Below are 14228 nucleotides of genomic sequence, written 5' to 3'. Positions count from 1 at the left end.
TTCCCTTAGTTTTGCTGGTAACATAGCTGGATAACTGCTGGGCCAAGATAAATCTGCAAAAGCTGCTGGCAAAGTTCATGTAGGTTTTTTTTTCTCCCCAAGTCTGTGGAATTTAACAAATTTTTAGCCTTGCTGCCCAAGCATCATGAGACTGTGGCATTTTAGCAACACCACTATCAAGGGAGTTCAGATTGCCAACCAGGCAAAACAGGAGATTGCAAGAAGCTACTCCAATACTTTTCTGAGTGGAGAAGAAGGATCTAGCAGGGAAAACAAAACAAAACCCCAAACGTACCAAAGGTGTCAACTCCAATGTGACAGAAAATACCTGCTTTGGTAAGAAGGGACAAAACCGAGCTAGGAAGCCTCTCATCTAGGATCCTACAAGTAAAGAAATCCCTCTGAGCCACTGAAACTAATTGCTGGGCTGTAAAGCTCTCATCTGCAATCAGGGACTGGTGCAGCCCAGTGCTAGAAGTGAAGCTGGCGCCCGCAGCCTCCTCCCTTGCAAACACCTCTGAGCAGCACCAGGGATGGACATCCTGCCCATGCTCCTCCCAGGGTGCTCGGGCAGTTGCAGAGGGCACATAGCTAATTCCTCATCCTATTCTGGGATATTCCAGAGTTTTAATCCTGCAAGGAAACATGTTCATAAAAGCAGAGGTGAAAGAACAGCTTTGAGAAACAGCCATATGCCAGGTCTGCAATGCAATCCTTTGCCATTCAGCAGTGTGAGCTCCAGCGATGCAGCTGAGCCAGCAGAAACCCTTAGTATAGACAATTATGTCAGCACATAGGTGCCTACTAAGCCATAACTTGTTTCTCCCAGGGAGAATGAGACAGAACTATACTGCAAGACCGCAAATTTGCTGCTACAGTCTGCAAACATGCTCAGTGTGTTTTTCCAATGTGGCTATGCTCTATTTTACCTGCATATCTGGCTCTAAAAGACTTCACGATTCTTGGCATATGTAGGCAATTTAGTTTTAAAAGCCTGTCAGGTTTTCTCATCAGATAAATATATCTAACATTTGGGCTGGTCTTTCAAGGTCATCTGAAAAGATTTCCCCTTTTGGCAATAAGAAAGCATATCCTAGATAAACTTAAGTTAAAAAAAGAAGTATCTGATTGTAAATATTCTTTGAACTACTGTGTATGTCTAGGAAACTCTAAGAAAGATAAAGAAGGCACTGCACAAAAAACTACTCCAGGAAAACCCTACTGCCCCAGTGAGTTTTCAGGGGAATAAAGGAACAAACTAAGGTGTTTCAGCCACAACAAACTCTTTCAACTACATTAACCTGGAAACAGGATGTCCAAATCTCTCGTTTCCATTTCCGATGAGATCGAGGTCATCCAACTTCACCACATGCTGCAGTGCAGTACGTTAGACCAACCTGGCTTTGCTACAACGAGCAATGCTCTGTAACCACGTCCCTCTGCAGGAGAAACTAATCAAACACTCCCCATCAAAAGTGGCTCGAAGTTTCAGGCAGATAAAGAGTTAAGTTCTGAAATCTGAGATGGCTTTAGCATTAGTAGGGAAGTAACCAGTGCTTAGATATGGAGTTTGTACTGCTAAATTGCTACCATTTCGTTATTGTGGTAAAGTTGGTATTATTTTTCAAGTGCCAACAGTTATACCTGTAAGACACACTTCTGAAAGCAAGATAAGATTTGGTTTTGTTGCAGATATATGAAATGTGGTGATTCACAGAAATGTGATTCTGTCCCAGAAAAAAAAAAAAAAAGACATTTTTACAGCTTTATTTTCTCCTGATAGCTTTTATAATAAGGCAACTTCACATTCCTACTGGACTATGGACTGGAGCATTCAACATCTATTTTTAAAAGAGCTCATAAAATGCAAGTACAGCAGCACAAATCAGGATTGTGAAAATTTCTTGTGCCTCTAATTATCCTGCTAACGTGGAACTGTCACAGCCTAACAATGAGTTGATGCTCAAATGACAAGGGTCCAGCCCAAACCCCCTAAACAAAAAATAAAACCCAAACCCACATCAATCAAGCATCTACTCTTTCTTTTCAAAGTTGGGAATTTCAAATGCATCTGTTGATCCAATTCTGGTCTTGCTACTTTTACTGAAGTCAGTGGTCAATCAGGGCAGGGCACTTTGAAGGAAAAGGAGAAAAAAAAGAATCATATTATGGGTCACTAACATCCTGTTCAACATGGTATACAGAGGCTACCCTAGGCATCAATGCTCCTCTTTGGATGAAACATGGGAGCAACTCAGCGGCCTGCAGGACCCTACCAAAACCTCCTCAGTTCTTCTCCATGACTTCCGGGCTTTGATTTGGGATGCTATGTCTGTATTCCCACCACAAAGCTTTGCTACTGCAGGAACAAACTGCTCAGATAAGCTGTATACAATGCACAGTTTAACATCCTCTGTGGACGTTGCTATCCAGATGATTTGTGTCCTCCAGCACATTACCCATCTCCAACTGAACCTTACTTCTCACAGTACTCAACATCTTTACATGTCTCTTTTCTTTATGGATAAAAGGCAGTAAGAATAATTTGTCATCGATTCTACTAGTCAGTCTTCTCTCATGGATACAATTTCTTCTGTTCAGTTCTCTAAAAATATTCCCTATAAAAAGCTTTTGTTTGAGTATCCAACTTGTATAAGAAACTGCACAAAATGAAACACTACCTCATTTCCTGTTTATATAGAGAAAAATCAATCATAACTCCATAGCATTATTTTTATTTTGATACCATCTTTACTCTTCAAAATAACTGTAGAACATCTGGCCCCACATCCCCAAACTGACTGCATTCAAAACCTGGAAGAGGGAGAAACTACATGGGGTTTAGTACTAAATGAAATGTACTATCCCAACCCAAAGAACCCATATTATATCCCAACCCAAAGAGCCCATATTATAGGGCTAAAATAGAGCTCTGAAGACCAATACCTTAGCTTCTTCTACCATTTTCTTCTCTTCATCTACCTCCTCAGCCTTGGCAATGCAGTCCTCTCCTTGATGTTTCCTTCTCTTCTGCTTGGGTGCCATGAAGCCTTGCAGAAACTTCTTAATAACACCAGCCTGGAGTGTAACCACACACTCTCCAAAATCCTTCAGGCTCTCCAGGGAGTATATCTGTTAGGAAGAGCATATGACCATGTAACAGTTGAATATCATCTTTTACTCTGTTTTAGGTAAGCCTGCCCTGGCAAATGGATACATTTGATGCTTAATGCATTATTGATATCCACCATATTCCACATTTCCACGTACAGTTACAGATTCAGCATGTGACTGCTGCTTCTGCTAGAGCTAACACGCTGCTGATGATCATGCATAGCACTTAAATGTTAATGTCAGTTCAGGGAAAAAAAAACAAACAAAAAAAACCATGATGCATTAAAAAAAAATAAATTCACAATGACCAAGCACTAAGCAAGTCTTCCTTTAGCCACTTCATTTTTCCTCTGCATCTCTTAAAATTTATGGTCTCCTCTACATGTCACTGCGGTGACTGAGATGGAGATTAACAGGGCATGGATGACTCCAAAGCAGAGAACACTGCCCTTTGGCAAGGGGAGCAGACACTAACCAAGGGAGTGTGTGCTCTGCCTATGCCTGGTACGTTTATCCCCTCTTAAAGTCCTTCAGTGCACCAGGGCTGCTCAGGTGAATTAGGCTGAAGTAGCTAGAACACTGAAAATTCACTCATCAGTTCTGCACAACCGCTTCCTCGGGCTGACAAAACCAGGAACAGAACAGCCGTTAGCTCCTGGAAGTGGAGCACAATCATTACCCCAAGCCTAAGTTAGTTTGAATTTACGGAAACCCCAAAATGGAAACCTGCTGTCTCGCAAAACATGCTGGCTTCAACACAGAAGCTAAATGTAACCTACAAAGAGCTCTGCTAAAGCTCAGTAAAAAGGTCTGACATCAGATGTGGAAAACGGGATGAGCAGAACAGCTAGCTTCAAAATTACGACCTACCTACACCAAAAGGATCCTAATGGAGCAGCTACATAATCTTTTGGAAAGAGGACATGCACAAGAAAATGCTACTATTTTCCTGAACCTCTCATTTGAGAAGAACCAAAGGCTCAAGAGCGTCCACGAAAGGTATCAACTCATGTTTTGTCTTTTTGGTACTACTTTGCCTCTTCACTCACTCTGGCTTCAAATTCTGGTGTCACATCAACATATCCCAGCCCTCCTTTCTGCAGGCGGGTTGCAACCTCAATTAGATCACTTCGAAGGTAGTTCAGCAGTTCCTGGTTACCATCACAGGATTTAAGGCCCAGGTTCTGTTTCCGAGCCAAATGGATAGAATGTGTGATGTCCTGATACCTGCAAAATCAAGAACAACCTTTGAACACGTGCGGGCCAGTGCCTTGTATGTTGTGAGGGCACTGGGGCAACGACAGCATCCAGTGCGACCTGCATGCTCCAGCGGTGCAGAATATTCTTTGTAAATACTCAAAAAGGTACGTGGTACTCCCGCCTCTGGTATGACACAACGTTGCCTTTGCTTCCAGGTGCAAGGAGAAAAATTTGACAGAATCTCTTTACAATTTTGACTGTTACTGATCAAGAACTTAGAGTTACTGTCTAAGAGAGTACATTTCTCATTCTAAATAGCCTCTCCTCTCCGGCACATGCACAAAGCAAAGCATGGAAGTGTGCCCCAGGAATGGAAAGGCTGGCTATGAAGTGGATATACTTTGACTTTGAGAAGGCACATAGAAAAATAGAACAAAACAACAGGCTCACTTCTTCTCCAGACGCTCCTTTAGCTGACTCTCTCTCACTCCTTTTGGGTGCAGGGAATCCAGCAGCTCATCCAAATCCTTCTGACTGTCACAGAGAAACCTGCAAGATAGAACATGCACCAACATCAGCTCTAGGATATCTATGGCAAGACTTATATTTCTCCTAAATAGTTCACAAATATTAATAAGCAGGGATCATAATTAACCTATATTTCAACCCCATAGAGCAAGGTGAGACACTTCCACTTATGCTGGTATAAGAATTTCGACTAAGATTGGCCTCATTTAGAGGTCTGCAAATGCAGCTAAATCCAGGATAGGGAAAATAGAAGCAAAAGAAAAACTTGAATTGCCACTTGAATTTCATCATCTACCCTAGGGATTTGATTTATTAAATTGCAGTCATTTTAAGTAATCTGAATGTATTTTTTAATACACCAGAAAAAGATTAGCATGTTATGTTCTGCACAGCAGGGCAATTTCATCATTCTTTATGCAGAGCCTTCAACAAGAAGTCCATAGATTAAAAAAGGGTATATCCTAGTTTATACCATGATTGCTGAAGTTGTAGATTTGGGACTGTGAAGGTTATGATCTCTACCAGTGCAGAATTTCTCACTGAAAGAAGCTAGCATTAGCTTGAAGCTCAAATGCAGTGTGTGGAAACCGTATTCATCAGCTTTAAACCTTTCTCCTCAGAAAGCCTCTAAGAAGGGCAATGATCAGCTGCCATTAGTTGAATCTAAAAGGGTCAAACTTTGGAAGACTTTTCTACGCAAGGCACTACAAGCAATTCCACAGAACAATCCAATGCAATCTACCCACTGGCTTTAATGCTGGGCTGCAGATCTAAAATAGTTTTAAGACAGTCTCAAATTCCGCACTTTTCCTACCACCATTTTCAATAATGCTATGGAGCTTCGTCACCTGAGAGGGAGGTGGAATTCAGCTTGAGCTTCAGAGTTCATTTATATAAATGGATGTGGCTGATAAAACTTCTAGAAGAGAATTGCTCTGGGAAAAGGGAAGCCAGGGAATGGTAGGGACCACTATGTGATCCTTACTGGCCAAAGTGAAGACTCCAGACCAAATTCTAATTCTTGGGCACAAGCGCAGAAGAGCCAAGCAAAGGCTAAAGAAAGATGCTGCTCTATCTAGCTCCTCTTGGAATAAGAAATATTTACTTTTTTTTTTTTATTCCAGCAAAAATACTTACTGAATAACATATTTTAAAAGCAACTATGGTGATGCGCTTAAATTAGAGGAATTGGCTAATTTACTTTTTAGCAATTTTAGTAGATTAAACGCAGCAATCAAACAGAGGAGGAATTGCTTAAAAACTAAGAATTAGAAGAAGAAGAATGATTTCTTGCCCATCACCTGCTTCAGCACACTTCAACGCTGCAGCAGCCTCCCTTTGCAAATATCTAATCTTTTGGAAATCCTTATCCTCTGCACACCCTCCCTAGGAGGAATAGGACAGAACAGGCCCAAGCCTCCTTCACTCACTGGAGCCTATAGGCACTGCAAAAGTGTCAGTGATTGAGGACTGCTTATGAGACCCCACAAACCACCACACAAATCCAAGACAAACCCTTGACTTTAGTAGAAACACAGCTTGTGTCTTCTTCTGATAGATGCTATGGTTGAACTTGATGATCTTGAAGTTTTTTTTCCAACCATAATGATTCTATGATTCTGCTTATGGTGACTAACTAGCACTCCTACATTCACAGACTACTGCAAGCATTTCTAAATTCTAGCATTTCTAAATCTATTAGACTTCTCCTAAATAAAGAGAAAATCTCTAGAATGTTTCAAATTAGCCTCCAAAATTTTGAGACAAACCTTGGTATCAATCCTAAACCATTATTTCAAGTAAGAAGAATCTGTCAATATGGGAATGTCATAAAACAAACCTCAAAACAGTCATCCTGTAGATGAGGGGAAGACCTCTCAGGAACCTTGAGAAGGTTGTCTAGGTCAGCCTGAAAGCATGTATCGCTGCTGGTGGTACACCAAGGAATTTATTTGGAAAATATTGCCTGAGCTTCCTCAGCTTTCCCCACAGCTGCAAATGTAAGAATGGATTTCCGTACATTGCTTTGTCCTATTGTAAAAATGAAAGGCTGATGGAAATAGCCACAGCGTGGCTCTTGGATTCAACAGTGTATGATGTGGGTCGGGGAAGACAACGCAGGTTGCCAGATAGACTTAGAGTGAGAAAGCAGGTATCATCCTTGAAAGGAAGGGAGGTGGAAGTCATAGCACACCGTGGTTCTCAGTGAAAAGCAAATGGGATGTGGATGGGAGAGAATCTACAATGGGCACCTGGGACTTGCCAACTCTTCCTGAGAGAAAGACCTGGGGCTTGAGGGAGTTAGACTTCTTTTATACCACCCTGAACCCAAACGCGGGACATTATCTTGATTTGGAGCACCTTGATGCTCCGAGCAGTGACAGCCCTGCTTTCCAAGCCGTGACAGCCCTGCTTTCCAAGCCAGGACCATGTGCTCTCTACTACCTGAAGGAAGCACCTTATGTTTCCAACTAGGATCTCAACTAGCATGAGGCTAGGAGTAGGGATGTGATAAAACATTTTAATGGGGGGAGGCAGTAGGGTTATCAGCTTGTGGGGTTTAGTAACACGGAGGGGAAAATAAGTGATGGCATTCAGGTGGTCTGACAGAGTTCATCCCAAGTAAGGGGGGAAAAAAAAACATAGGGGAGAGTTGAGACCTTAGTTTTATACTTAGATGGAGTACTTCAAACTGGTCTTATAGTGGGAATAACACCAATTTATTTTTTGTTTGGTTTTTCTTCTTGCAATTCTGGGAGTACAAGCCAGCAGACTGGTCAGCAATGATAACAGATGAGACAACTGACACAAGTCTTAGGTAAAAAGACACTATTAACATTCACTCATGTTGACTATTCTTCCTGTTCTCAGGTTATTGACTGTGAGGGACAGACAGGGAAGTATAAAACCTGAACTGAAGTCTAGGAATGAAGAAATCAAGAGGACAACACCTAGAGGAGCCCAGGATCAGTACCTGCTCTGGAGGGTTGGTGGCAAACAAGGCAACTCCATCTGTAGAATATAGGCATGAGAACGGAGTCTTTCAGCACTCGCTCATGGTTAACTCAAATTGTCTGCTGAGGGGACCCGCCATAGCATGGTGGATTCCTAATAGGTGAAGAACAACGGGAGTTACTCTGTAAAGATGCCACTATTTCAAAAATTCACCTGCTTGCTGGCCTGGATGAGTTAGAAGTCTCCCGCATACTGTAAAGGCTTGGGGTCACCTGTAGTTCTTGAAGGAAAGACAAGCATGTGCAGAGCTTATGAAGCACTACAGTATGGACAAAAGATTTTTTTCCAGGAACCATCTGCCCAGAAGATTTTAATGGGGAGCTTTTTAATAAGTATCAACAATGGTGAAAATGGTGAACAGTGTTAGAAACGAGACTGGCCCATCTGCCCGGGGAAGACAGGAACTAGGACAAATAGCCAAGCCTTTACCATTCGGACAGACAGAACACCTAGAGTTCTTCTTTTGGGGCAAAAAGTACTGAAAGCAGAACCACTTGAGACAGTTTCAGTGGCTCTTGGCAGAAGAATGGATTCCTTCTCCCTCTTTCTTCTTTGTCCTATGAGCTCCCACTCTCAAGAAGAAGGGCAGTACTGTGAAATACAGCTATTCATGGAGTTGACCTGGTAGTCACTTCGGAGATGCATTGACCTTGGGTAAAAACAGGGTAAAGCCCAAGCTGTTCTACTGTCACTGTGAGCCTATTCTTAATCTCACCTAAAACAGACAACTAGGAAAGAAAGAGTAGGAGTTAAAGCAAAGAAATAAGTTCTCTTATGTACCAGGCGCTAGCCCTGGGAGTTAGAGCTGAACCAGCTCTGCTATGCAAACACCAAGGGTATAGGTATCTAATGACTTCAGTGTGATCTTTGAGCTTCCCAGTGCGGGCAAAGACAATGTGCAAAAAGCAGCCAAAGAGAAGACTTTATAACTACCTACTGCCCAGGGGAGCCCTTGAGACTGCAGACAGGTCAGTAGCAATGGCCACACAGCAAAATACTGTCACAGAAACACACCTTTCCTCAGACAGAAACTCTAGTTACTGGCTATCCTCTGAAATAATATATTTCAAATTGTCCCATTTTTCTTTCTTTTTTTTTTTCTCTTGGTGGAAGCTTACCTGTGAATGGCAAGTGTTGTCAGACAGGTATTTAGCAAACAGGTTCTCTGCATTTCTAAAGCTTTAAAGAAAAGTCTTTCAGCTGAAGAAGCTTACTGCTTATCTGTAGGAAATGGCTATAGGAGGCCTGTCCATTTGGAGAAAAGTCATGCAGACAGCACAAAAGAAGGCTAAATTGGAAGTGGTTATCCTTAGTAAGTGGCTACTATGCCCCCTGATTTTGTCTCAGACTCTTCATTTGCATTGCTTTACCTTGACATCCCAACACAATCAGTTTCCCTGGGCGAGAAATGAACACGGACACAAGATTCTCTAGCAGTAAAAATGAGCAAATGCTGTGCTTGTTAGCTGTGCTTCCTAATATGCCCCAAAACGGACAGAAATCGAAGACTCAGCAACATAAGAATTAGGCAAAAAAAAAAAAAAAAAAAAAAAAAAGCAGTTTTTTTATTTCTCAATGGCAGAACAGGCACATAGTGACATTTCCTTAACCTGCCCCTGCAGCTTTCAGCATCTACAGCTGGAGAACTGTGTGTCAGGCTGTTATCTTTGTCCTTACCAATTGATAAACGTTTTGCAGTGATTTGTCTAAGTGGTGTTTTGAACCTGAGCAGGGCTGGAGAAGCAGAGCAGCTGGTAGCAGTGAGTTGCACTCACCAACTGCCCAATGTGCAGCAGTACTTTCCTTTCTCCTCCCCAAACCGCCATTTGCTAAGTTAATTGGCTGATCACTTGGTTTTATATCAAGAGAAAATACTCTTCTTTTAGGTGACTTCTCTCCTCTCTTAGCATTACTGACCTCTACCATCCAACTGAATGTAAAAATGACTTAATTACTTCTGTAATTTGTTTCCTATTTCTTAACTAATTATTCACTCATGAAATCTTTCCTCTTATCCAAAGCAGTTTAGCTTCTCTCAGGTCCTGTAACAACAGAGCTAATAAAACAGATCCTTCCTCACAGAGTAAAAACTGTTTCGCCTTCATTTTGTACTTTGCTTTATTCTCTTTATCTCCTTCATTGAGGCTTGTTAAAAAACAATCATGGTTTTAAAGTAGGCCTTCTTTCTTTTAACAACTTTACCCTGATATGAATCATACAGGCATTGTTTTTGTTACTGTTTTATTTCTGAGATTCCTCAAATCTATTTTTTTTTCAAATGTAAGAGGCACTTGCTTTGAACAACTAGCATAGGAACTTCAAAACAATCTCTTTGAAAGCCTTTTAAGCCTTTGCCTGCAACCTCCAGGGTCCACCCCCTTCTTTTTAGAAATCATTTTAATTTTTTTATGTAGCTTTCATTTTTAAAAGCGTGACTGTAGCAAATCTGTTGTCTCTTTTGCTCTCAGGAAAATGGTGTATCTAAGCACATAATGGTCACTTCTTACAAAGCAGCTCTTGGATAATAAAACACAATTCAGGGCTCAGAGGATACTGGACTGGTTCAAAGGCTGCTTCTCCTCTGTTGGGTTCTGTGGCTGGTTACTCTATAAAGCATTCCTCTCTTTTTAACCTCCCTGATCTTTCTGTCTGTCACCGAGAGCTGCCAACTTCACTGAGCTATTCAAATACGATGTTCTTCCATCCTTGGCATGGAATTCCAAATCACAAGGACTTTGCATTGCTTGTTATCTCATCTGATTTGACTTTGCGTCGTTTGTAATTTATAGCATCCTGCACCACTATTAAAAGCTCTTGTTTTCCTTACACAGTTTGTCCTTCTGGTGCACATACTGCCATCTCTGCTACACAGAGACCAAGCATCAGAAAAGGTAGTTAGAAAGAGCAGAGAGGACTATCCTGCAACTTCCTCCAAGACCTCCTATTGAGCACCCACTTTGTTAGAATACCCAATTACTTGAATTTTGGCTAACAGGTGTGCAAAGGACTAGACTGAGGTAGGGGGTGCAGGTTGGCAGGGTGCTATTAGACAGCATGTGGGCAAGCAGGGAAACTGCTGTCTCCAAGACTTGCTGGCAGTGGAAGAGTATGGCTAGAACAAGCCAAAGAATCAGCACTCAATGCAGGTTGCTTTAGACGAGTCAAGAGGTCCACAAACTTCAGGGTCTGACATTTCACGGTTGCAGAAGCAGGAATATTTTTAGTAAAGTACTTCTAACTTCTTATGGCAGCAGTGGAACTATGTTTTGAAGGTAAGTTTACAACTGGTGATAATTCTTCTAGCACAAGGGCATTGCTGATCACTCCTTACCGTGTACGGCAATGGTCCACAAAGAAAATTTCCTATAAAAGAGGCACTGGTAGGGCCAATCACTGGAGTGAGTCATCACCAGATTTGCTTGAAGGTACAGAATTTAAATATGATTGATTCAGTTAAAAGATGTGTTGGTGACTATTGCTTGGCAAAATACGTAGCTGTCTATATAGAAGAAAAAAATTTGCTAAGCTGTAATATTTATCAGTAAGTACAGGATTTGATTCCATGGTGTGGTGCTAGAACAAATTGACACGACCACAGTACATTTTGAAATCTTGGAAGAAAGATGACACTGAGGACACGTGTGCCTCATAGCACAAGGACGTGCAGGGTATAGGTCTGGCTCCAAAGATCTCAATGAAAGAAACTTTGATTTCATGTGCTCGAGGATCACACATTCCATAACTCAGGTCTGCTGAGAAGAGCCATGAAAAACCAGGCATTGTTAGGTAGGTCATATCTTTTCGTTGTTGCAGTTGTTTTGTTTAGCAGTTCTTAAAAAAGCCCACAAAAAAGAAATGATAATTCTTTCCTAGTTAAAGTATAAAAACAATACCCCAAAGCAGTTTTACTAGGTTAATTTACATTGGCTTTAAATCAGATTAATTGGGCCGACTAGAACGATTCAATCAGCTCTGGGATCAGCTCCCCTATTGCCCCTTCGTTACTAGTATCAATAATAGAGGCCCAGCAGGCTGCTAAATTAAGTACTGAAAGTGTAATAGGATCCAAGGCGACCATCAGCTCTCAGGAGAAATAGAAAGTACATGTTCAATATCACTATTATTCTGCACTGTATCAAATGAAATCTCTATATAGTTTCCTCGACTTTTATGCTTTGAGTATTTTGCAGGTAGAAAAGCATGCATTACCAGAGGTTCTGTCCTTGTTTAGGTGCAGTGGTCTCTGTGGGGATGTCTGCAACGTGCACAGACCGGTGATGGAGGCTCACTCTGCCGTCGGCGCCTGCGCCCTTCCGCTTATCTGCGGGAGAAAAGCACAAGCTCAGAAACACAGTCGCACTCACATTCCCCTCAATCAGCATTTTTATTTTGCAAAAACTAAACTACCTCCAGTTAAAGCGTTTATAGTCAGCACGTAGTTCAGCAGTCTGTTGACAAAAGCTGCTCTAGCATTATTTGGCTAAATGAGGTATAACTATTTATAGAAACACCCAAAAGATAACCAACCTTTGGAGAAAATATTACTGCCAGAGGACCAGAGCAAAAGTAACTGTGGATCTTCTTATGGGAGCAGGGCCCAGAGGCAGCTACCAGAATCTGCTGTCAGCAGCTCACTGCAGGCAACTGGCAAGCAGACTCTGCTCCCCAGGGCTGGGTAGAAGCAGCTTTATCTAGTGTACAATACAGGTAACATCTAAAACGTCCCTAAAGCTTGGTATCAAATTTATCTACCACATTGAGGACGCAACATTTTTAGAAAAATAGCAGGTTGTGCTGCACTGCTGCCTTTGATCTTATGTGCTGGGTCAAGCACTTCGGAGGATAAACTTTTCTCCAAAGAAGAATATTGATACAGGAAAAAGATTAGAGCAACCCACTGCACAAGGCAGACTTCTGAACTTAAGCAGGAATAAAATCCACAGCAGATCCAGTTGTTCCTCACCCTGTAAGTGCTGTTCAAATAGTACCTGGGTGTTCAGTGCATCAAAAAGTGAAAAATCAGTTAACAGGCACTTTGGTTAAAAGATGCTGTTACCCCACTGATGCAATGTAAACAGGAATATATAGTTTATGGACAAACCAGTATTGCTCTGCTCCACCTGCTATTGAAGCCTGGAGTTCTGCCCGTGGTTTTGGAAATTCCAGACAAGGTACCGGATCAGCTGGAGAGTTTAACTGGACCAAAGGGGTCTTTTAAGACTGTAAGCTACAGAAAACAGCCAAGAGAGGCTGGCACAAAGAGACTTTAGACTTGAGGAAGCAGAGAAATGCAGGTGGATGTAGCTACTCGTTAGTTTGTAGAAGGTTGACAGCAGAGAAAGGAAACAAGTCTGTTTCCCCAGGCCTGCTAGAAAAGTTCAGAGTTGAATGCAGCAGGTTAGACACTGAGGAAGATGACAACAAATACAAGACTGACTGCTTTGCAAGGATGCACTCTCTGCTGCTGAAGAATTTCAAGCTTAGGTTGCTCAAAAGCCTGCCAAGGATGCAGTTCCTTTTGCTTTGGACCAAAAAAAACCCAAACAAACCCAAACAAACAAAAACAAACCAATAAACTTTCAGCCCTGCTTTGTAGGATGATGCTGTGTGAGCCTCCTAATGCAGGCCCAAATTCATCTAAGGTGAAATTTCAAAAGGAAACATGCCAAAATCTCATGTAGTAACTAGATAAATACTTAGGCAGCACTTAATATTGGAAGCAAGTCAATATATACCAACGTGACTGCTCAGTATTTGAACAAATTCACGCACATACATAAACACACACACAAAAAAAATCCACTGAGGCAGTGCGGAGCAACGAGCTATTCAACAAGTCTGCAAGATGCAGGTGAGTGGAATGTACATCCCAGAAATATCACTCTGCAATCGCTGTGGTCTATTCCTCTACTACCAAGTGAGGTAGTAGAAGTGTTCTGATTTAACTCCGAACAACCTCTTTCATGCAGTATTGGTGCAGATGGACTCCATGGGAGGTTAAGGTGTTCCAAAAGCAGCAAAGTACTGAAATTGTAATTTTAATTCGATTGCAGCACACTTCTGTAACATGAAAGCATTACGTTTGCCTCCCTGCAGAAGGATGTGAAACGCAGAAGGCGGCAGTAAATAACATAGTTACTTCACAGCTGACATCACCTTGACTGCTTTAAAGTGAGAAAGTCTTATTCCATGTCCCTTATCTGTCACGATCTGCAGCAGCATCAAGGTCATCATGAGCATCACATTTTTGTGTGTGCAGGCTCCTGAGTTTACAGCAGACTCACGTTGCAGGACCCACAGGAAGACATTCAGACCAACCAGCTCGCTCTCACATTCACGAGGCCATCCTAATAGCCAAACAGCAAAGGAAG

At 41.8% G+C, this 14228-nt stretch overlaps 1 protein-coding gene across 1 annotated transcript in view; it reads right to left on the bottom strand.

The window, feature by feature from the left end:
- The window catches only part of BAZ1B (bromodomain adjacent to zinc finger domain 1B), a 48842-nt gene that overhangs the window by 10711 nt on the left and 23903 nt on the right, over positions 1–14228 (bottom strand). Inside the window, exons 10-13 of the mRNA XM_088530117.1 lie at positions 12067–12178; positions 4765–4863; positions 4164–4341; positions 2947–3132 (exon numbers count right to left, since the gene is read on the bottom strand). Coding sequence (XP_088386243.1) covers positions 2947–3132; positions 4164–4341; positions 4765–4863; positions 12067–12178 — 575 coding nt within the window. The remainder of the gene's footprint in view (positions 1–2946; positions 3133–4163; positions 4342–4764; positions 4864–12066; positions 12179–14228) is intronic.

The sequence above is a fragment of the Tinamus guttatus genome, unplaced genomic scaffold, assembly GCF_059628265.1.
Source record: "Tinamus guttatus ecotype Peru unplaced genomic scaffold, ASM5962826v1 Tinamus_guttatus_pri_ptg000356l, whole genome shotgun sequence".
Taxonomy (NCBI): Eukaryota; Metazoa; Chordata; class Aves; order Tinamiformes; family Tinamidae; genus Tinamus; species Tinamus guttatus.
Note: the sequence above shows the minus strand (reverse complement) of the source record. Positions and strands in the feature narration are given on the sequence as shown.